The sequence below is a fragment of the Protopterus annectens genome, chromosome 2.part1 (assembly GCF_019279795.1).
Source record: "Protopterus annectens isolate FY-2018-M chromosome 2.part1, PAN1.0, whole genome shotgun sequence".
Taxonomy (NCBI): domain Eukaryota; kingdom Metazoa; phylum Chordata; order Ceratodontiformes; family Protopteridae; genus Protopterus; species Protopterus annectens.
The window spans coordinates 744235573-744261068 of record NC_056729.1 but is presented as its reverse complement, the minus strand read 5'-3'; the positions used below and the strand labels follow the sequence as shown (position 1 = coordinate 744261068).

Below are 25496 nucleotides of genomic sequence, written 5' to 3'. Positions count from 1 at the left end.
CAACTTTTTGTGGCATACACTGCAGGATCACAAGGAAAGGCTATTTCAAAGCAGACTAGTTCAAAATGAATAGGGCACTGCATTCGTTTCTGCTATGCACAGCATGGCAAATCAGTGCCAAAGAATATTAGGCCACATTCTACCAGGGCAGCAGCCACATCAGCAGCCAAGGAAATTTTGGAGGCTGCAACTTGGAGTTCAGTGCACACTTTACCAAGCGCTATCACTTACCTCTTTACTCTAAATCCAGAGCAGGCTTTGCCACTGCAGTTCTGCAGGGCCTCATAGCCTCTCCTAATTCTATTTAGACCCAGCCGCCCAACCTCAGCTTTAGGATTCAACCCAAGTGTAATGACTGCAACAGTGAAACACGATGAACATAGTACAGTTGTGTACCTACCATAAATGTAGTGTTCGAGTGTATTCACTGTTGCAGTCCAGGTTACCCTCCCACCACCCCCCTTTCATTGCTGGGAATTATCTGTTCTTCTCTATTCTATACAACCTATGTGGTATATTTGCTTGTAGAAGAAGGTAATGTTTATGTTAGTGCATGCATTTTTATTTGCAAATTTTTAGCTTACCCTTTTGGGGGCATCTGACATCTGGGGCAAGAAAAATTGAAGAAAATGGCGTCGGCTGCATCTTTTATACCCCTGGCGCACTGACGTCAAGGAAGAGGCGTCAGCAATCGACGCCAGACCAGGACTTTGGAATTCAGGCCGACTGCGGGTAGCCTGCCAGCAGGATAACCTAAGTATAATGACTGCAACAGTGAATACACTCGAACATCTACATTTATGGTAGGTACACAACTGTACTTTCCTGACCTATTTGAGTCAAAATTGTGAAAACATTTTTACACAGTTTAACTTCTCTCCCTTGATTTCTTTTTCTGTTGCTAATGTCACAATTAAAATCTCCCCAAATTACCATATTTTTTTAAATTCTTGAAAAAAGTCTTATTCCTTTAGTACCTGATGTATATGCATTAACTGCCATAAGTCTTATTACTTGTCCTTTAATACAACAATCTAATATCACAAACCTTCCAGGACAAACAACAGTAACTTTATATATCATAATATAGTTCACTTTATACAATACCACAAGTCTAGAACACAAATCATTACCCCTAGAGCTTATGATCTTCCCTTCCCATACTGGATTTAACAGTTTTTTTCTGTTTTATATTATTTACACATGTATCTAGGAAGCATATTATGTTGTAGTTTACCTGTTTACACCACTGCTTCACAGTAATGCTTCTGCTTTTACTTATACTATTTACATAAAGGAAAAGGACAGAAAAAAAAAAACTTATCATTTACCTTTTTGTATCTGTTTTTCTTTCAGGCCATTTTTTTCATTTTTTTTCTCTAACTCAATTACCGATAGTAACATCTTTCATTCTACTTGCTTAATGTATCTTTTCAATCTCCTTAGATTTTTAACATAATTTTCTTACAACCAGCCATTCTGTATAATTTTCTCCTTCATCTACATTAAAATCTTACTCCCACTTAACCTCTTTATCTTTGCCAGGTACTAACTACTTCCTCACCAGTTAACTCAGCTTTTACAGTTTATTCCAAATTTTCATTTTGTACACTTTTATTTTCTTTAACGTGGTCATACCACCAAAGTTCATTAGATTTGCAATACCTGCAATATGGTCTGCAGTCTTTAGCTGTACGGCCAACCTATCCACATGCATTACATTGCCTTTTTGTACATTCATTAATCAGATGATCTTCTGCAGCTCAAAATAATGTTTCAGGCTATCCAAAATATCTAACAGTTCCTTTGATTCTGTTAAGTATAATTCCACACGGAATATGCTTCATAATGTTTTAATTTTCTTACACTGTTATCCAGATTTCCCATCTCCAGTCAAAATTTTCCTTTCATCTTATAGTTTGTCCACAGAGTGCACAGACTGGCATATAGATAGAAAATAGTCCTTAATTTCTTCTTGTTCTAGATCATCAGACCTAAAATAAACTTAGTGTCTTAACTGCCTGAAACACATTAATTTCCAGGCTACACCTGTTTCTTTGCATTAACTGCATACACAAATTTGTCTATTAATTCAAATGTCTCAAAAATCACAATACAAAACTGCTACTTTCCAAAATGAACTAAGGAGTAAATCTGTGATATAAACTAAATCCTAATGCCTCATTTATTTTGTCATAAATACTATACCTGTGAATAGCGATGTCTTCTATGAAGACATTTTTACCATAGACTTTCTTTCCTGATTAATACTCTGCTCTGTTCTCTCTATAGCAGCCACCACTACAGCATGTGTTCTATTTATAGAGACATCCTCTCCCAATTACTGTGACTGTGAGTGTGTTGGTGTTTGTGGTTCACCTTCCTACTGTACAACATTTTCCAAACTTCTGCTTACACTTCCTTCACTCTCCTGGACCAGTTCAACAGCTTGTGACCACAGAATGACAACATTGTCTTCTGCTTCATCTTAACTCATTAGTTATTATAAAACAGGGCTTCCAAACTGCCTTCCGCAACCATCGCAGGCTCCTCTAGCCTATCCTCAGCAACTACCTCAACATCAGACAAATTTGCTTACTCCCTCTCATCCGTAACTGCTGTGCTTAACATTTTTCCACAAAGTGTTCTTTGTTCTTCTGCAACTTGCAGAACTCTTCTTCCATCTAACTCCTTATTGTTGTCGCCCACTGGCTTGCAAACAGTTAAAGCGTTGTCTTTTTTATTTGTATATCTCTGTCCCTGTCTATCTATATATATATATATATATATATATATATATATATATATATATATATATATATATATATTTATACACACATACATCACATACATATGAGCCTACTTCATATGACCTAACTTTCATATGACTGACATTCATTTGACCAAGACCATATAACCTAAAGTTCATTATACTGAAAACCCACTTGACTGAAACTCATAACACCTACACCTTACAATGCTAGATTTCAACACACTGAATTGCAAATTATAGACATGCACACTTACAACACCAATTACTAATACTTTCCAGAACTTAAGAACTAATTATATACCCTCTTACCATGAACCAGACGATATAAAAGCAAACCAATGTGTGTATGTGGGGGGGTTTGTGCCACCCACACCCGCCAACTATATTTACTAACTCCATGATCACACTACAATAGGGAAAAGGGCATATACCTTTTACTTACCTTACAGTAGTCTACACACTGCCACTACTGTGTTGAAATTTAGCGTTGTAAGGTGTCAGTGTTATGAGTTTCAGTCAAGTGAGTTTTCAGTATTTTGAACTTTAGATTATATGGTCTCAGTCAAATGAAAGTTATGTCATATGAAGTAGAAGCATATATCTATCTATATATATATATATATATATATATATATATATATATATGTGTGTGTGTGTGTCTTTTGGCTTTTCCCGGTTAGGGGTCGCCACAGCAGAACTCCGGTCTGCTAATGATTAGCAGATTTTTTTACGGTGCCAAGGTGCCAGCCCGATGCCCAACCTTCAAGGAAGGCACACCCAATCACGCATGGATCTACCTGCATGTCTTTTAATGTCGCTTGACCATGGGGAGGACATGCAGACTCCACATAGAAGGCGCTCCAGCCGAGAATCGAACGGGAGAACCTCTTGCTGTGAGGCAACAACACTAACCACTGTACCACCGCGGCCGTTTTTTTTTTAATAAATATATATATATATATGTATGTATATATATATATATATATATATATATATATATATATACATATGTATATATATATATATATATATATATATATATATATATACACACACACACACAATATTTTTACATATTTACAATATTTACGTACTTTAACATCATTACTGCAGTGGTGGTGCTGTGGTAGCGTTGTCGCCTCACAGTAAGACGTCCTGTCCGATTCTCAGCTAGAGCGTCTTCTGTGTGGAGACATGCGTGAACGGGCGTACCTTTGTTGAAGGCTGTGCATCAGGGCCGGCAACTCAGCATGTAAAAATCTACTGCCAGTCATTAGCGGACCAGAGTTCTGCTGTGGCAACCCCTAACCGGGAAAAGCCGAAAGACACAACAACATACTTTAACATCATTCAATACACTGGTATTCCCATTTTAAGTATAGGTTCATAGGTAGGTACTAGGCTATCTGCCCAATGGCATTTATAAGCCTAGCCACAGTTTGTCGGCTTTCGCCACCCCATTGATTAATTAACTGATCCTCTGTCAAGCAGAGCCAATGAAGTGATCCCAGGGGTGTATTTTCTGTTACCTGTATAGGTTAAATTCCCCCCACACTCTTTAACCCACAAACAAACCCATATTTTTCCAGTATTTTTGTCAATGTCTATTTTCCATTGTATTCAATTTCATTAAGTCTTTAATTCCATATAACCCATGTTACATAAAATATGATTCTGTCCATTTACTTTGCTTCATAGTCTACCATGTCCATGTTTAACATTTCAAAATTTAAATAAGTTTTAATCAAATCATATTTACATACTTCAGTCTACAGTTTTTGAATTCTCTCACATTTAAAAAAAAGTTCTGCAGTTTCCAATTCTTTACATGTATTACATATTCTATCCTGTTTTTTGTTATATGGCATATTTGCCCCCACTGATAATTTTCTTATGGACAACCTCCACAAAAGCTGATGGCATTCTTTCATTTTTTTTTAAATTTCTGTATATTGTCATTATCGCTTTCTTCCTATCTATTTTTAACTCTTTCAATGGATCCTCCCAATAAAAGGATCTCATAACGTTAACATACCATTCTTTTCTATTCTTTTATACACATTCTATTTTAATTTCCATAATACAGTTTTGCTGTAAACTTCTTTCATTTCTTCATTAATAACAATTGTGTTTCTTTTTTTCAATTCTATTTCTTCCCAAATTTCTGTATATATTTACAATACATTATTGTTTCTATCAAATCTTTATTATGTTTCATCATTCCCTTTAGTACTTTTATACATACTTAAAGAGGCTGCATGTACTATTGGATTTATCAGCCCCAATCCCCCTTGCTCATTTTTCATATACAAAATTCCCCTCTTAACCGGGTTCAGACTTGCCCCCCCCCCAAATAAATGAAAAAATCATCTGCATAATTTCTTTCTCATATTTCATTGACGTCATATAAACATTTGCCAAATAAGCAATTTTATCTATTATGATATTTATTAAATGTGCTTTCTTTTTGTATGAAAACCTATATGTCTTCCAGAATGTAATCATGTATTTGATTCTTTTAATAAGTTTGCCCCATTGCTCATGTCTGTAGTCTGTCCTTCCAAATACTATTCCTAAAATATCTATACTCTTCTCATTATATTCTTCCTCTCCTATAATACCTGTATACCCAAATCCTTTACTTTTTTCTTTATTTATGCTTAAATCAATTTCCTTCAATCATGTACTTAATCTCCCATTATTTTTTTCCATCCAGGCTTTATCTTTTGCTATTACTACAATATCATCAGTGCAAGTATACATACTGGTAGCTTTATTTCCTCCATCATTCTATATTCTCCCTTATTTGACATTTTATTAATTTCCATGTTCTTGATTATAGCCAAGATCATACTGCTTGCATGACATCCTTGTTTTTTACCACACTCTATTTTCAGATTTTCCCCAATCCAGCCATGTATATTCAATCTCTCACAATTATTCTCATATAATGTTTTAATTACTTGTATTTTTTCACTTATGTTATATGCTTGTAAAATTTCCCATAATGTTTTACACTGAGTATTGTCATATGCCTTACTAACATCCCTATCATGATTTTTTATTCCACTTTTTATTAACAATATCAATTACTTCCCTTATTATCCACAATAGGTCTCGACTCCCCTTTCCTTTTCTCCCAAATTCTGATCAAGTAATCTTTCTATTTTACATTGCAATCTTTTAGTTACTATCCTCATGAAAATTATATAATCTGTGTTATTCAGTGAAATTGGTCTCCAATTCTTTATTTCATCATTATCTGCTTTCTTTAATATACATTTTATCATACCTATACAAATTTCTTTATACTTAATTGCTTTTTCTAACCACTCATTCATTACTTCTGTAAACATCATTTTTGTCAGTCATACATTTCTTTATACATACTATATTCTATTCTGTCCAAATCTGCAGCTGAATTAACGTTAATCTTTCATGATCTCATTCAACACTTTTTCTCTCTATTCATTATCTTCCTTATTTAATTTTCCCATTTATAAATTTGTTCTGTGTTAACTTTTTTACTATATAAATATAATACACATTCTTTAATTATTTAATATGTTTCTTCTTATTTTAACTTGTTTCCCTTCTTCCTTTTTAATTCCCTCATTATCTTTCCTTCTTTTACTATTTTACATAAGTATGGTGCTACTTCTTTTTTATTGCAAACAATATTTTGTTTATATAATAATTTATTAACCTTGTCCTGATTTTTTCTATATAATTCTTTTTCTTTTTTCAAAAATGATTTTTTATTCTTTTCGATTCACTCTAAATATTTTTGACTTAATATATTGTATTCCATTTTTTTTTTTCTATGCATTCTATTCCTTTTTGAATTTAATCCATCATATTGTCCAATTTTCATAAAAATCTCTCATACCTATATGTTGTTGCCATAATTCTATAATTTATTTTCTTTCTCCTGATTCTAACTCTTTTTCATTTACTCTTTTTATGCCTTTTCCTATTTTGATATATTCCTCATTTTCCACTTATACAAATCGCCACATGATCAGGAAACCCAGTATGTTTGATTCCTTTTTGGGTAATTTTTAGGCCTTCCGATATAAAAAAAAATAATCAATGTCTGTCTTAATTTCATTTTATTTATTAGCCCAGTGTTTATTTTCCCATATTTTTAATTTTCCACTTTTCATAATTTCAATAATCATTTTAACATCACAACTGTTCCCTTTATTTCTCAAATTAGAAATAGTAACTTGCCATTGTTACATCCACATTACCACAGACAAAATTAGGTATATTTTTAAACATTGTTTTGCTTTCCTTTTTTTTGTTACATATGCATATAAAGCTCTTAGTCTAGACACATATTTTTCCATTTTATAGCCACTACTGTTATTCGTCCCAGTTCTACTATTGTAATATCTAATATTTTTGTATTTTCTTGGTATAATGTACATATACCTGAGTATGTTTCTTTGTGTATGTTCCAAATAACAGTACCATTACAAAGTTTTTCTTTTTGCACATTTTCTTCTTCTGTTAACATTCTAATGTATTCTAACACTACTACTTGAGCATCTACTGCAGTGCACCATTGTAAAACACTAATTCTTTTAATATTCTTCACACTGTTCACATTCAAAGTTAATATTTTCAGCTTTATAGAACAGTTATTACAATATTTTTTCATTGCTTATCTTTCTTATTCTGTTTAACCATTATATTTTTAAATATTCTTTTTCTTTCCCTAACTCTCTTTCCTATTGAATTTTTCTTGCCTTTTATTTTATGCCACTCTGACTCTTCCTCACTTGTTTCATCTGTCTCTTTCCCTTTTTCTGTCTTAACCCTTAAATTTAAATGCCACTTCTTTGTTTTTTTTCTTATTGTGTTGTGAGTTCTTGTACATTTTCTAACTCTGTTTTGTATAATTTCATCTTCATTTTCATGTTAATTTTATTTTCTTTTTCATTTTCTTGTATTTCTACCTCACAATCTAACCATGAATGTCCTGTATTACCACATTTCTTTGCATTTTGGCCAGTCTGACCACATAAACAGCATTTTTTTCACATTCATTAATTAAATGATCACTTTTTCCAAAAGTGATTGTCCACTGTACCTTAGAAAACCTCTATTGCCATGCACATTAATAATGCTAGGTATATGTATTACATTTTTATTTTCCATTTTCAAAGTTATTCCATATTCCAAACCCCCAGTCCATAATCCTCTTTCATCATAGATTTTAGTAGTATCCAACACTTCTTTACATATTAACAAATATTCACTCCATTCTTTTGCTTCACTTCCATTCTAAACTGAATCAAAATCCTTTTTTTTAACTAAAAAAGGCTTGCACCACATATTCTGACCGTGGAAAGCCTACTTTCTTTTTTCATAGACCCCAAAAAGTTTTTAATAGTCTGACCAGTTTCAAAAATATAGTCACAAAAAGTTTATTTGTTAATTAAAATGAAAGCTCTTATCTCTTCACCGTTTACTGTCAGAGATGCAGTAACATTGTCCCACACCTCATACATGTCCAAGCCTTTTTCTTTTTTTACTGCTCACCCGAGCAACATATTTTTTCTTCATCTCTGTCTTCTCCTTAATTCCTTCTTCCACCATTTGAGCATAGGACTCTTTTTCTGGAACCTTCTCTGGCTCTTTTTCCTTCTCTTTTTCTCCCTCTTCCATTTTTTCTATAATGTCACTCCAGGATACAGCAGCTCCACTTTCCATCTCACTCTGGTTAATTAGTTCTTCCAGATATTCATCCCACAACCCTCCCGACTGGAGGGTTGGAATAACACATTTTTTGCCTTTTCTGCCACTTCAAACAGGTTTTTTTTTTAAATTTCTTCTGAGTTCATTTCCACCACTGCATTTAGTTCCATCTCTTCCCCAATCTCCTCACCATCAGCAAACAACATTTTCTCTGCTCCCACCTCACCTGAAAAGAATTCTGGTAGTGATTCTACCATTTTTCTTCATTTCCAACACATTTAACATCCAAATTGTTTTGTCTCTCAGCAGCCATGTTTTCTCCTTGTTCCTCCAGGCCACTTCCTCACCTGGAACAAGAACAGGAAGTCAGGATGTCTAACACCCAATCTCCTACTGCCAAGAGTAGGGGAAGTTGAACAGTGCCCTGGCCAAATTTCCCCATAGTAGTACAAATACCACCTTGAGTCTCACCTGAAAAGAGGTTACTAGCCTAGTGTGGCTAACCTGGTCAACAAAAGATAAATAAAAAAAAATAATATAAATAGGTTTAAGAGTTTAAAACTTGGTTTTAATCAGGGCAAGAAAAATGTGAAAAACTGGGCTGGAGACAGTGTGAAGAAAAGATTGGTAGGGATTTGGAAAAGGAATTATGTTTCTATTTCAGTGTGCAAAATCAGGTCTATATCAGTCCGTCGAAATGGCTGATGATTGAACACCAGATGTTCGAACTGTGAATTTCGAACACTGATTATCGTGAAGCCACGGAACACTGATTTCTTTCCCAGGGAAAGAATTCGGTGGGCCATTTATGTGGCTTCGTGATTATCAGGACTGTGGTGGGAAGTTACAGTCAGGTTCAGGTAAGTGTGCGATTGTGTGGATGTTAGGGTTAGGGCGCAGTAGGGGAGTTAGAGTTAGGGCACAGGTGAGGTGGGTGTGTGATAATGCCAGATTTTAGGGTTAGGGTGGGATAGGTGAGCTAGGGTTAGAGTGCGGGTCAGGTGAGTGTGGGATAGTGACAGACCTTAGGGTTAGGGTTTGGGTTAAGGTATGTGGATAGATAGTGTATGTACAGTTTAGTATAGGGTTAGATGTAGGATTTTAAGTGTTTGTGTGTGGATTGCTGTTTTTTTGGTGTGCTTGTGTTGTGTGTGTGTGTGTTTCTTGGAACAGCGATTTTTTTTCTCCTGGGAAAAAAAATTGCTGTTCTAAGACTTTGATGTTTTTGTACTTCGTGGTTAGAAGTTTGAACATATGGTGTTCGAACTACAGCCATTTTGGTGAACTGATATAGACCCTGCAAAATCCTATTGGATGGGATTTTGCAAGAACAAGTGCAAAGGGTTGCTATGCTGGGTCAGGACTGTCTAAGAGGAAAACAGTATAATGGAATATCATAATTTTGATCCTTTTGTAGGATTACATACCAAATATACAAGTTCTGTTTCAGAGAAGTGAGACTGTATAAAATGGTATTGTTGGTCTTTTGATAGAGATCTAACATTTGTGTGCAGATATTCACCTTTGAACAAAGGGTGGGGGGGTGTCAGAACCCCTGATGGAAATTGTGGAGGATCTGTTGAAAGTAAATATGAACTTGGAAGAGGAGGATTTAATTGCTATTCAACGGCTAACTTTTATGAAGATATTTTAAGGTGTTTAATGATATGTCCTTAGTGTACTGCTAGATATATACATCATATTTTTTCCTCAGGATAATTCTGAATCTAAATTTTGAGACTGTGGATATCGATGCTGTTAGAAATTTTATGGATGGTGAAAGGTAAGTGGTAATATCTCCTATTTTGCAAGATGTGACATTTTGTGAGGGTGAATCTTCTTCAAATGGTTAATGAAGATTCTTTTCCATGGTATGCCTTGGATGTGAACTGGTTAATTTTGTTGTATGAGCTTGGGAGCATGCAATTTACATAAATATAAGCAGCTGAGAAAAGGGTTATGTCTCTGAATATATTATTGGAAGATGCCAGAGAGCTAAATACATTTTGTGATCAGCTGAGACTTCACTGTGACAATGTCATCTTTTTTTTTTTTAAATAGGATATCTATAAGGCTAATTGCCTTTCATTTATGAACACATTTTCTATAGATGCGGTACTCAAGAACAGTTTCAAACATGGGCACTTACATTTTTTTTTCGTTATTTAAATATGTGCTGTGGATTAGATATTAATTTTACTTCCGTCCTAATGTTAATGATGCTTTTCTGTTAAAGAAATTTAGAGAGAGGCACTGAATAGACTGAAAGCAAACAACTGTGCTAGAAGGAAGATATCTATCAAATAATGAGCGGTTGTATAATTTGACTTATTGCCTTTCATTTACTTATTTATTTATCTTTGTCTTGGGTTTAAGGTTTTGTTGGGATTTAGTAAGATTTTAATCCTAAATGTTATAAGTTCTTAATTTTCTTTGCAGATTGTTTTCTGACTATTATGCATCATGAACAGTCATGCTTAACTCCACCTCTTTTTAGTAAATGCCAAAGGCTGCTAACCTTCACCTGAACTATCACATACTACAACTGTCAACCCTCTGTACAAGGTTGGGCCATCTAGGAACCCAGGTAACTACAGACACACAAGTCTGACTAAACTTGCATGCAAAGCCTTGGAAGGAAATATCACATAAATGACAAATAATGACATAGGAAACCTTCATACACTGGATCCAACCTAGTTTGGTTTTGTCAAGGCATGTCATGCCTTCTCAACCTGGTAGACTTCTTCAAGAAGGTCACCAAAGAAATGGATGAGGGTAAAATTGCATACTGCCTACCTTGACCTGGCCAAAGCATTTGACACAATATCCCACTTTGGTACTGTAAATAAACTCACAAAGTTCAGTATAAGCCCCTACAGGAGCTGCTCTATGATTGGTGTGCTCTCTCTGATCTCTGGAGTGAATCCAAACAAAACCCAAGTCATCCTTTGAAATCTACAGAAAAGTAAGTATTTTTATTCACTGTACTGTACTTTTAAACTGTGTATTACTGAACTGATGCCTGTTTTTTAACCATGTTAACTATTTTGCTGTTTCACTGTTTCAACTGTTTGCTGTTTAAGACTGTTTTTTCCTGCACTTTACATTTTCTAGCACTTGTGTATTTTATACATTAGGCTAGATTCAGATTTGAATCTAGACTGTTTGGAATTATCTCAGCACTAAAACTAGCCATCTTACATTAAGAGGGTCCCTACACCCTTGTGGCAGAAGAGTGCAGCAAAGGAGTTGGAGATTGTTAGAATCAGGTTAGAAAAAGGTTCAGTTTTGAGCATATCCATTGGCCAGCTTGTCTGAAAATTGCTTAACTTGTTTTAAAAAGGGGTTCTCACAGTTGCTACATAAGCCCTGCATTAGCGCAGAGTTGTGCCTGTTTTTAACACAGTTCCACAGAGTTTGGAGACCAGATACTGCTCTACTATCTTCATCTAAGCAATTTGAGGCATCTGTTTGCATGTAGTGTACCTTTGCCCAGCACCGCTCAGTGGAAGTGGCGGTTATAGATGCAAAAGCTAAAGTAGATTTATTTTCCCTTAGAAACTACACGTGCTCCAACTGAGAAGTCCCTTAAATTGCACTTAGCTGCTTGGAGAGCACCTCAGCTGGGCTTTCTAAAGCATTTGCCATTTTAACTGAAATCTCCTAATACCTAATAGTCTTGTACGCCTTGAGACCCCCAATACTATAGACCCAGCATTAAGCCCCCAATTAAACAACACCCTTCCTCAAAGTAAGCAAACTTACACCTACTATTATGGACGGTCAGTTCTCCTCCATTTCCCCTGCCAGCCTGATTGACATGGGTATCCTGAGGCAGTGTAGCAATTGCCTCATGTACACTGACAACCCACTACTCCTAAATCACTCAAGGTCAATTTGTGAGAGATGCATACACACTAAGAATTTGGAATCCTTGCTCTCTCTCATTCACAGAACAATGACACTGAACAGGTTGTCAGCCCACATACTACACCTCCTGCACAATGCACACTCTCAACTCATAAACCATCATAAGTGGAGGTACTCACCAGAAATTTACCTAAAAAACAGAGACCTCCAAAACACAAACATGCTACACCTAATACAGTACTTGCAGCACTCTATACACATAAATCCACAAGCACAAGTGTCTCACCAAACAGGGCCCTAAGGCAAAACACATCTAAACCAAATTTTTTGGTCATAGGCGACTCTATAGTGAGATACAAAGATGTCCCACTCACCAGGCTGGACAAACAGAAGGTTACAGTCAGCTGCCTGGCAGGTTCCAGGATCCACCAGATCACACTCGCACTCAGGTCTCTCTACAGCAAGTACTTTTATGACTGTGTCATTGTTCATGTTGTTGTGAATGACCTGAGACATACCTCACTGGACTATATGAGGACAGACATGACTGAGCTCTCTGAATATGTGTCTCAAACAGTTATGTCCCTAGCTTTGAGCAGCATACTATCTTCACCTACGATGATACCACAATATAAACAAAAAAAAAGTGACTGAATTCAACAATTGGCTTAGTTTCTGTTGTCATTCTAAGTGGATCTAAGCGAGAACTAAAGGAGGTAGAGTATCAATATTCATCAAAGATAAATACACCTCTGGATTGGTTAAACAAAATGATTCCCTTGAACTAATCCAGGTCCAATTGACTGCAGGTAAGATCCCTCTCCAAGTTATTGCCAGTCATAGGTCCCCGTCCATGAATTAGGATACCCACACAGCATACTTGGAGCTACTTGAATCGCCCAAGATACAACTAAACACCCTGGTTTTAGGTGACTTTAACTACCCATCCATAGATTGGGTAAATTATATTTGCATTAACACACTTGCCCAAAGATTCTTGTACTTCATCATCTCCAATGCCCTGGACCAGTTGGGTGACATCCCCACAAAGGATCCAAGCATTCTGGATCTGGTGCTCACTAACATGGGTGATTGTTGCACCACCCCATGTGTTCAGCCCTCCCTAGTGAAGTCTGATCATAAATCTGTCTCATTAGAAGTAACAATAACATCTGAACCCCCAATAGCAGCAGCTAGACTCAGAAACTTCTCCAAAGCCAATTATAACCTAACATGTAACAGCATTAATAGCTTCACAGCCCCTGCTCTCACTGATGGCATGGACAACTATACTGGGATTTACACCAATACCTTGTATAAGCATTTATACAATTGTATTAACTCAGCCATACCTGATAGGATCAAAAAAAGATACTCATGGAAGAACAAGCCTGCCTAGTGGACATCTGCCATGAACAGGTTATACAGTAAGAGAAATAAATTGTTGTCCAAGAGCAGGAAGAAATGGTATCTGAATAGGAAGCATTCCCTCCTTGGCATAACGAAGCAAATAAAATACCTTGTAAGGCATTCTAAAGCTAACTATGAATCCAAATTAGCCTCCTTCACTAAGGATAACCAGAAGGCCTTACTTTAACTATGTCAGAAACCTTAAAGGAAATACCTAGATTTGCACAGAACTGGTTGTTAATGGCACCAAATATACTGAACCCACAGAAATAGCCAACCAGCTAGCTGACAGGTTCAGTGAAAACTTCTCCCCCGTCACCACCCCATGTCCCCCAAGGCATCCCTACCACCTGCCCTCCATCTTGTATCTCCAAGGAGCATGCTGTAAATGGTCTGTCAAAAGCGAAAAACACAGTCTCTATGGGACCTGATAATATCCCAGGTTGCATTCAAAATGGATTCAAACAGGAACTAGCTATACCACTGGGTACTGGGTCTTTTTAACCACAGTCTAAGCACTGGTTTTGTACGCGCTGAATGGAAAACAGCAACAGTCATCCCATTACATAAAGGAGACACCTCCACAGACCCTGGGAATTATAGACCCATAAAACTGATCAGCCAAATCTGAAAGACTATGGAAAGAATAATCATGGACCTAATCAACAAAGATATAGGAGACCTTGAAACACTTGACCCGACTCAGCTTGGCTTCATTAAAGGGAGATCCTGCCTGTTGAACTTGGTGGACTTCTTTGAGAAAGTCACCAATGCTATGGACAAATGAAAATCTGTCTATATGACTTACCTGGACCTGGCCGAGGCCTTTGACACTATTCCCCACTCAGGCATCATTGATAAACTCACCCAGGTGGAGATCAAAGCACTCTCTTATAATATTCTAGCATGTTGAGTGGTAGATTGCTAGCATCTTCTCTTGCTCAGCTGGTTAATCTGGGAATCTTCAGACAATGCTATAATTGTCTCATGTACACAGACAACCCTCTCCTCCTCCCAACAAACACAAATACATGTGAGAGATGCAACTATATAGCCAAATTGGAGGCTGAACTCTCTCAGCTCAGGACTGGCAAGACCAGACAGGAGGAGAGGGTAACCACACACACAACAAACCCAGTCACACATAGACCTGCAAATCAAGCACATAATAACACAAAAACATACTCGGAGGCTCTATTAAAAAACTTACCAAAACAACAGAGGCTCCCAAAGCAGACACCCAAAAATCCACCACCTCAAAACATAACACATGCAACACATACTTCAATAAATCGGTGTGTCAATAAATCACAGCCCTTAAGGCCAAACACTATGCCTGATACACTAGTGATAGGTGACTCTATAGTCAGACACACTGACGTCCCACTTACCAGGCTGAGCAAGGAGAGGGTAACGGTAAGCTGCCTATCGGGGGCTAGGATCCGCCATATGAAACACGCACTCAGGTCACTCAAAAGCACGTACAAATATGACTCTGTCATTGTCCATGCCGGCGTAAATGACCTGAGACGTACCTCCTTGGACTACATGAAAAAAGACATTGAGGAGCTCTCTGATTATGTAGCCCAGGCTGGTATGACCCTGACCCTGAGCAGCATCTTGCCCTCACCAAGAATGATGCCACAATACAAAGACAAGATGATCAGCTTTAATAATTGGCTCAGTTACTGGTGTCATTCTAGGGGGATCCAATGTCTGTCTGCTTGGGATGACATGCTGGACAAGCCACGCTGCTTCAAGGGATGGCTTGCACCTGTCACCACTGGGCTTCCGGATATTGGCTAAGGCTCTTGCCACCCCATAGTGCCTTTTTAGGCAAGGCTCAAAAGATGAACCCACCTCCTTAGAAAACAAAATGGAAAAAATTAAGGGTAATGCTGCTCAATGCCAGAAGTCTAAATCTCAAGATGCAGGCTCTCGAAGCACTCCTCAGTATGGAGAACATCCATGTCTGCGCTGTAACCGAGACCTGGTTCAAGGCTCCTGAGAGCACCCCAGCGCTACCAGGCTTTACCTCGTATCATGCTTTTCGGCCCCAAAACCCGGGCCGAACCACAAAAGGAGGGGGAGTTTCCATATTCATCAAGGATACCCACACCTCTAGGTTAGTGGCAACTCATGAAGCATCGGAGACCATCCAGGTGCAGCTAACTGCAGGCAAAACTGCTATACAACTGGTTGCATGTTACAGACCACCCTCCCAATCTCAAGAACCTCACTCAGCCTTCCTGAAAACATTGGAAGATATGAATGTCTCACCAAATACCATCATATTGGGAGACTTCAACTACCCTAACATAGACTGGGTGCACTATTCTAGCCCTAACACCCTAGCCCAAAGGTTCCTGGAATTCATAAACTCAAATGCAATGGAACAGCGAGTCACCTCTCCCACAAGGGGGGATAATATACTAGACCTGATCATCACAAACATGGGGACAAAATGCTCCACACTGGAAGTATTGCCCTCACTGGTGAGATCTGACCACAAACTAATCACCCTGGATATACATTTACCACCTCCACCCCCAGCACAAAAGACTACAGTGAGAAACTTCTCAAAAGCCGACTTTACACTTCTTAAGACTGAGATGGTATCATTTAAGCCCTCAGGGCCAATGGAAACCACATCCCACAATGCTGAATCCTACACAAATGCTTTCTATGGACATCTCCAAGAATGCATGGATTGCGCAATCCCAAATAAAACCAAGACCCTCTCCACCAAAGGAAAGCATCCTGTCTGGTGGACCCCAGCCATAAACAAATTGTACAACAAAAGAAGGAAGCTACTGCAAGACAGAGCAAAATCCCATAAAGGGAAGGCATCTCTGATCAGCAATAGTAGAAAGCTACGTTCTCTCATAAAAATATCCAAGGCCAACTTTGAGAGAAAAATCACCAAGGACACTAAAGATAACCACAAGGCATTCTTCAGTTATGTTAGAAACCTGGGCGAAAACACTCAGATATGCTCAGAGTTAGTACACAACGACAAAAAATTTACCGAACCCACAGATATTGCCAACATTCTGGCAGACAGGTTCAGTGCAAATTTCTCCCCTCCCTCACCTCCAAAAGAAGAAATACTCATCCCAGCTGAATGTAACCTCCCTGTCATCTCTGATGTCCAGGTGAGAACAGCCCTCAACAAAGCAAAAAACACAGCATCTATGGGACCTGATGGTATCCCCGGCTGCGTGATACGTGAACTCCAAGAGGAGCTAAACCCGCATATAAAATGTTATTTAACCTTAGCCTTACTACAGGATATGTACCTGAACACTGGCATACAGCAACAGTGGTACCACTCCACAAGGGAGGCTCCACTACAGATCCTGGGAACTACCGCCCCATAAGCTTGACCAGCCTGGTTTGCAAAGCTATTGAAAGAATTATTATGGAACTCATAAACAACGACATTGGGGACTTACAGACACTTGATCCCACCCAGTTCGGCTTTGTAAAAGGCAGATCCTGCCTTTTGAACCTGGTTGACTTTTTCGAAACAGTCACTAGAGCCATTGATGAGGGCAAGGCAGTCTGTACAGCCTACCTGGACTTGGCTAAAGCCTTTGACACAATACCCCCCTCGGGGATCATAGAAAAGCTAAACAGCTTAAAAGTAAATCCATATGTCACAAGATGGGTTGCAAACTGGCTAAAGAACAGAACCCATAAAGTCAAGATTGCGGGAGCCATGTCAGACTCAAAGCCAGTCACAAGTGGTGTCCCACAGGGCTCTGTCCTGGGACCCCTCTTGTTCGGCATTTACTTTTCAGATGTGAAAGCAAACATGGGAGGGTTGTGGCTGACAAAGTTCGCAGATGACTGCAAACTAGGCGCCATAGTCGATACACCAGCTGACACATACATCCTACAGAAAGGCCTCACCGAAATTGACAACTGGTGCCGGAATCACGGCCTTAAACTGAATGCCAAGTAATGTATAGTCATCCCCTTTGGGAAAAACAAAATACCCACAAATTATGACATTGACAGTAACCCACTGAGTACCGAAAAAGTAATCGGAGACCTGGGGACCCAAGTTGATAGTGACCTCTCATTTGACACCCACGTTGCCAAAGTGGTTAGAAAGACTTTCTACCTTGCCCACCTTATCATGAAGGGATTCACATCCAGATCAAAGGAGGTCATCGTGCCCCTGTACTCCTCCCTTATCAGGCCCATGATTGAGTACAATGCCCCATTTGGTATGTACCTCACCCGGCACTTACAACAGCTGGAGAGACCCCAGAAGTACCTCACCAAGAGGATCAAGGGTTTCCAACATATGTCATATGCTGCCAGGCTAAAGAAACTCCAGCTCTATTCAGTAGCATACCGCCTGCTCAGAGGTGATCTGTGCCTGACATACAAGGCCATGTCCAACCAGGAATTGATGGACATGCTCCACCTCAAAAAATCAAAATCCATAAGAACCACGAGAGCCAAAGATTTAAACCTCAGTACAAACATGAATAGAACATGCTGGAGGGACAGATTCATAACTCAGAGGCTTCCCATACTCTGAAACAAAATCCCAGTCCATGTTAGGCAGAGCCCCTCACTGACTCTCTTCAAGAGAAATCTTGACGAGTGGATGGGAGATCGTAGGTTTACCCCGGGGGTCACCCCTGTATCGCTACTTAACAGAGTCACAGTAAACTAATTTTAATAAGTAAGGGGGTCTTCAATGTGTCACTACTAGACAAAGGCACAGTATTTTAAATTTATTCTATACACCTTAGTACCTCTACATGGGGTGGTGAAAGCCACATCTCTAGGGCTAGGCTTGCAAATGCCTCAGGGCAGATAGCCTAGTACTAAACTATGAAACTATATTGTAAGATGGGTTACAAAACAACAGAACACACACAGTCAAAATAGGTGAGTCTAACTCCACCAGCAGACCCGTAACCAGTGGTGTTCCACAGGGATCTGTGCTGGGGCCCCTATTGTTTTGAATCTACTTCTCTGATGTATAGGCTAAAACAAAAGGCCTATGGCTGACAAGGTTTGCTGATGATTGCAAACTGGGTACAGTCATCGAGTCCCCAAATTATGTCAACATCCTACAACAGGGACTTACACAGACAAACGGCTGGTGCCAAAGTCATGGGCTAAAACTCAGTGCAAAAACATGCATTATCATCTTCTTTGATAAGGGCGATGCCCCTGCAGATTAACACATTAATAACACCCCAAGCACACAATCATTGGTGAGAAATTTGGGCACGCAGGTTAACAGCAACCTTTCCTTTGACCACCATGTCTCCACGGTGGTAACAAATGGCTTTCTACATCACCCACCTCATTAATAAGAGCACTGCAACCAGAACAAAAGAGGTTATAACCCCCCTGTACTCCTCACTCATCAGGCCAACAACAGAGTGCAATGCTACCTTTGGTATGTACCGTACCAGGCACCTGCAGTAACTGGAAAAACCTCAAAGGTTTCTTACAAAGAAAATGCAGGGTCTTCAGTATATGTCATACATTGACAGACTAAAATCACTGTCACTATACTCTGTGACATACAGTCTACTCAGAGGTGACCTCTACCTTGCATATAAAGCAACCTCATATCCTGCTCTAAAGGAAATGCTGCACATTTGTAAATCAAATGGTATAAGATGCACTCTCTCTAGAGAGCTCAATCTAGTATGTGACATCAACAGCACTTGCTGGAGAGACAGGTATATCTCACAGAGGTTTCCTCTCCTCTGGAGCAAACGTCCAGTTCAGGTGAAGCAGAGCCCCTCACTGATCCTATTTAAGTGTAATTTGTATGATTGGGTGGGAAACTGCAAATTTACCCTGGAAGTTTCATCTGTGTCCCTGTTGGACAGGGGCAGTAGTTGTTGACTTAATTCAGCTTAATACCTTGATATTCTTGGGAACAGGGGTTGTACTTGGCTAGGCTTCTAAGGGCCCTAGGACCATTAGCCTAGTACCCGCCTATGATCTTGTGATCCTGTCTTGCCCTCTAGATAGCCAGCTGGCTCACATATAGAACCCTGGAAGACTGGATAGGGAGTCTACATCCACCAAGAGGCCAGTCACTAGTGGAGCCCCTCAGGACTCGGTGTTGGGGCTACTCATTTTTGGTATGTACTTCTCTGAAGTCAAGGCTAATATCAGGGGCTCTGACTGACCAGCTTTGCAGATGACTGCAAACTAGGTACAGTCATACAATCCAACAATGACAAAAACACCCTACAAGATGGGTTGACAGATTAACAACTGGTGCCAGAGTCACGGTCTAAAATTCAGTACCAAGAAATGCATAATAGTATCTTTTGGGAAGACAGCTACTACCCCTGGAAATTACCAAATTGAAAATATTCCTATAAGAGTAAAATCCAGAGGTCAGGGATTTCAGAACATGTGGACAGTAACCTGTCCTTTGTTCATCGTGTGTGCTTTGGTAGTGAAGAAATTATTCTACATTGAGCAACTTATAAGCAAGTATATGGCATCTAGTTATGAGGATGTCATTGTTACACTGTACTTGGCACTTAGACAAATAATTGAGTGCAACCCCCCCATTTGTATATACCCGTCCAGGCATATGCAACAACTGCAGCATCAACAGAGGTTCTCAGCAAAATAGAATATGTGGTCTAAACAACATGTCCTACATGGACTGCCTCAATACCCTATCTCTGTACTCAGTCTCCCACGAATTGCTGAGAGGCAATTTATGCCTGGCCTACAAAGTATCCTCTGATCCCACTCTGATGAATATGTTGAACAGCTGCAAAACAAACAGCATCAGAATTACCCAAGTTAGGGACCAAACCCTCATCTGCAACATAAATAGCACATGTTGGAGGGACAGGTATATCTCTTGGTGACTAACTTTTCTCTGGAACAGGATTCCCATCCATGTGAAGCAGAATTCTTCCCTAACCCAATGCAAGTGTAAAAAGGGCCAGTGGATGGAGAATCAGAAGTTTACTCTTGGCATGGCACTAATGTCTCTAGTGGACAGAGGCAGCCTGTAAAGCCTACATATACCCCTTAAAGTAACCCCACAGTATCAAAACCAGTCTGACATATTTGGGAAGCATGGCTAGGATTTAAGAAGCTCCCTGGGGTGAATAGCCTGTTAGTAACATATGAAACTATTAAGAAGCATGTAGACAGACAAACCCTCTGCATGGATGTGGTTGGAAAAATGTCCCTGCAAGAAAGTACATCCTGAAGATTGCTTCAGATTACTGGTTTTGTCCCGAATCAGAACTTGTTGAAAACATTGCTAGATGTATTACCTTAGTCCTTGCTTTGGTGTCTTTGGTCAGTCAGTAGAGTCCAGAACTCATTTCACTACCATAAAAAATATAAAAAAAAATCCTTCAACAGTGCAATGACTCAGGAGTTCTTAATATAGGTGATATGTGTAGGATCAGACACACCAACAGCTTTCATTCTCCCACACTGTAGATTTAGAGGTGGAGGAAGAGAAATTTGTCAGAGAAGTGACTCATCCATACTTGTTTTTACAGATGGTTAGTCTTCAAAACTGGATGTCTGAAACATTGTAGTTTCAATAAGGGCTACTTGCTGAAACCTTGTTTGATAAACAGCAACTTGACTGATCATGTTATCATATTTCAAATCAGTGCATGTAAATACATCTGTATGCCCATTTGCCATTATGTCCCAACTGTTTTAGTCATGATGCATCCACTGTGATGAGAGTTTTGCATATTCACTTTCTGGCGTGAGGATGTGTTTCTGCATCATAGTAAGCATAATTCTTAAACATTCTGACAAACTATTACTAGCAAAGAAAAGTTACATAAGATCATTATACTGGATAGGACATATGCAACATGTATATTACCTGCTTCTAAATTATACTCAATTTACATCACACTCCAGCAGAGGTATATTTCCATACTACCTACCATAGCAACAAAGTGAAGCAGATTCATTCCAGGTTTGTTTGACTTTGTGTCTGCTAGATTTAGCAAGGAAGACAGCTTAAAACCAACAGCATTTCCAGCGTAGCCACCCTAAAAGAAATCATCATTAAATGTAATTAAATTGTATGCTTCACAAATATACAGATATAATAAGTAGATAAACAACATTATCATATGCTTCACACATATAGATACACACATGCTAGATAACCAATATCAACATAATGAACTGTGGCTCACTGTTAGATTTCCAGGCATAAACAGTTGGTTAAGGTAATACATGGGAATACCGAAAACCATAGAGAGTCACCTCATCACCTACTATGATGTTGCATATGACTCAATAATGCCTGTAACGACCCACCACTGGACAAGTAATCAAAACACCTCAATCCACACCACTGGCACCTGTGGGGGACTTCCACTGGGAGGAGAACAGGAACACACACAGTATTTCCAGATGCAGCTCTCTGCATCAAGTGCAATTTCCTCTAAGAGCACACAGAGACCACAGTCAGTCCAGGGCTGGTTTCTCCCACTTTCTTCAGATCCCCAGAAAGACTCCCCACTGGCACAGCTATAGAGTTGAGATCTCAGCTGAGTGTCCAAACCAAGGCCTCTAGCACCCTCTCTATCCAACCAGTGCTTCATGTCCCTGCCTGGGTAGCGGACACACACACTCTTTGAGAATTGATTTACACACACACACACACACACACACACACACACACACACACACACACACACACACACACACACCCTGGGAAAAGCTAGCACAGGTTGACTAGCTATGCCCTCTTCTGCCCAGACTATAAGGTAGTTATGACTGCCACCAGACACTCCTGCCAGCTATCTTAGGGCTCTTCCAAGGGTACCCAATATACTGATTAAAATTAATATTAATACAAATGGTAGTTTGACCAACAGCAGAGCTATTAGGAGTGGCCCACACAGTGTCACCAAATAAATATGCAATTACTCTCAGAACTTAAATATCTCTACAAAGATTAGCCACAATAAAAGGTCTAAATATATTTAATACTAAATAATAAAGGAACAAGAAAATACTAAATATATATATGCACATCGACATCAGAGTTCAAAATCACAAGAAATATTTAAAACAACATTGAAGGACAGTCTCAGACAAATAAAGAAAAACAATATCTTAACTAAGCTTCACTATATTCCTGACTGTATCTAAGAGTTACTATTCCCTAATAACCTACTTAGAGTAAGGCAGATGATGTGGTGAATGGTTCTTTTTGTTGTCAGGTCCAAGACAGAATACAGAATGCTCCGTCTCACTAAGAGACTTCTCAAAATAATATCTAAAGTATTACTGCTGGGATAGCTTGCAGAATTACATCATTTCTAGTCATCTGATTTCTAGTTCCCATGCAAAACCCCCATTGCTGGAAGCTGGCAGGACTTAGCACCTACCTGTAAAACTACACACACAAGGGCTTTACTCAGCTCTGTTGCGATTCTGGAGGTCATAAAACAATTAAACACTTTCACTCTTCCTGAGTGGCAATTAGTTCACCCCAAGGACAATACAGAAAGCTTCTTAGTACAGACTTTGTATCTCTGGCTGCCTTGAAACCTGTGAAATAGTATTTTATGGTTTAGCCTATAAAGTGATTTAATTTCAGATATTTTTCTAACGTTTGCTGGACTGAGGTTAAGCCTCCAGTTTCCTCTGTTAAAACATATACATTTAAACAGTTACAGTAGTGCATGTACATTTCTATTCTCTCCAGTAAGGGACACTGTGAATACATTTCAACACGAGCACTTTACAAATACCTTTTCAACACAAATGTCTGTACAAATCAGTTTGATATACACATGACATGCCGTTCTAATACATTTGTATCACCAGGATCTTGTATGAATCAATTTGATATTCACAAATGCCATATAATTATTTACAATATTCCAGATAACTGCACTGACAATACTTCCTTTCATCACAATGCCTCTGATGGAACACAGAATTTAAACACCTAATGTATATCAACCACTCCCCATCCATTTTGCTAGCACCCACTGAGTGTTTCAAACTGGTATGCTGGGGATCTAACTTGTTATAGTAATCCAACCAAAGATATTTAGGCCTGTTGCTTGAGCAGCATTTCTCATTTAACAAACATGCTGAAACACAAATACAGAAAGTTTTAGCTCGACTAAGGCTTTCCTACAGAATTTCCCATTTTCTTACTGCAAAAGCTCAACAAGCCATAGTCAGAAATGTTCTCTGACCTAGGCTAAAATATATATTATCCTGTCCTTAAACAATATCACTCATCTACAAAAAGCTGAATTTTTTTTTCATATTCATTCACCTCTCCAGTAATCTCAACACTACTGCCTCACACTAAACAAAGGAAAATGGTTACCAGTATATTAGAGGGCTACTCTTCTCCTTAATACATGCAATAAATTGTGTATCGAAGCTCTACCTACTTACATCAAAATTCTAGTTCTCTACTTGTTTCTAAACCTTCCTTTACACTTGTTACTTGTGAAAGATCCTCTTCTAAACTCACACCATCTTGCTGGAACTCTTTCCAAACACATCACGTTAGGAGATAATCTCATCACTTTCAAGAAGTCCAACCATGCTCACTTGCCTGAGGAAAGCAAATGTAGTTGCTTCCAATATACTTGTTAGTATACATCATTGCATCTCCTGTCATGTATATTTATTTACTGGTCACTATAACTATATTATTTTAAGCAATATCTCACCTCAGTTATGGATTTAAAGTACATTGGATCCTAGGTGATTTTCAAGCAATGCTCCCAACACTCATTTTGAGGGGAAGCCATAAATGCAAGTATTAATGTTATTAATCTTCCAAATATAAGACCATTCAAAATGCTGCCATTATAATCCACCAATGCCCATACCCATCAATTGCAGCCACTTGACTATATACGCCTCAACTGTTCATTTGAGATAAAAATGGCCACAGTAAAGTATTCTAACCTGCTTTACAGAAATGTACACTAATCCTGCAAATCCATACTAATGACTGTTTTACTTGACTATGACAGCAGAGTAACTCATTCTTATCCATAGACAGTCCCCATACTCAATAATCATAATCCCATTGTTGACTGTATACACAGAAGTTCGATTGCAATAAAAAAATAATTATAGACATAATAAAGTAGTTCAGCTTTATTTCACTCAAGCAGATATCAGCCTGGGTATTCCAACTTATTTCACATAAACATACATTAATCCTGCAAAGCCAGAATGTTTAAACTGATCAAATAACAAAAAGGTAAGTTACTTCATTTACAGACATCCCCTCACATCCACCCAGCAGTTACAGCCACTTTGGCAAGTTCACTTTATCTGACTACACTAAAATGAAAATCAAGACAAAGCCAAAAATGATGAGGGACAAAGCACAGAATCAGGGACATATTTTAAATATGTTGTTATCTAATTAAAGTTTTTACAATAAACATTTTGGAAAATCCATTTTATGAAGAACACAAGGTCTGAAATCCAAATGTTTGTCATTGTTTAGTGACTGCAATTCTCAACAATTTGCCAGAAAATTGCAGTTTTATAAGAAACAGATCAACATTAGGAAATAAGAAACAGATCAACATTAGGAAATGTGAGGGACATTTTGCAAAACCAGATGCTAGCTTCAACTTGACTTCACACAGAGGCAGCTCCCAAAGCTATTTTCATATAAATACAATAATACCTAAAGCTTATCTCATACAATTGCATACTGTTTCTGTAAGGCCAT

The 25496-nt window shown here is 38.4% G+C and overlaps 1 protein-coding gene across 1 annotated transcript in view; it reads right to left on the bottom strand.

The window, feature by feature from the left end:
- The window catches only part of FHDC1 (FH2 domain containing 1), a 1772510-nt gene that overhangs the window by 637216 nt on the left and 1109798 nt on the right, over positions 1–25496 (bottom strand). Inside the window, exon 9 of the mRNA XM_044062462.1 lies at positions 21700–21807. Within this exon, the coding sequence (XP_043918397.1) occupies positions 21700–21807 (108 nt within the window). The remainder of the gene's footprint in view (positions 1–21699; positions 21808–25496) is intronic.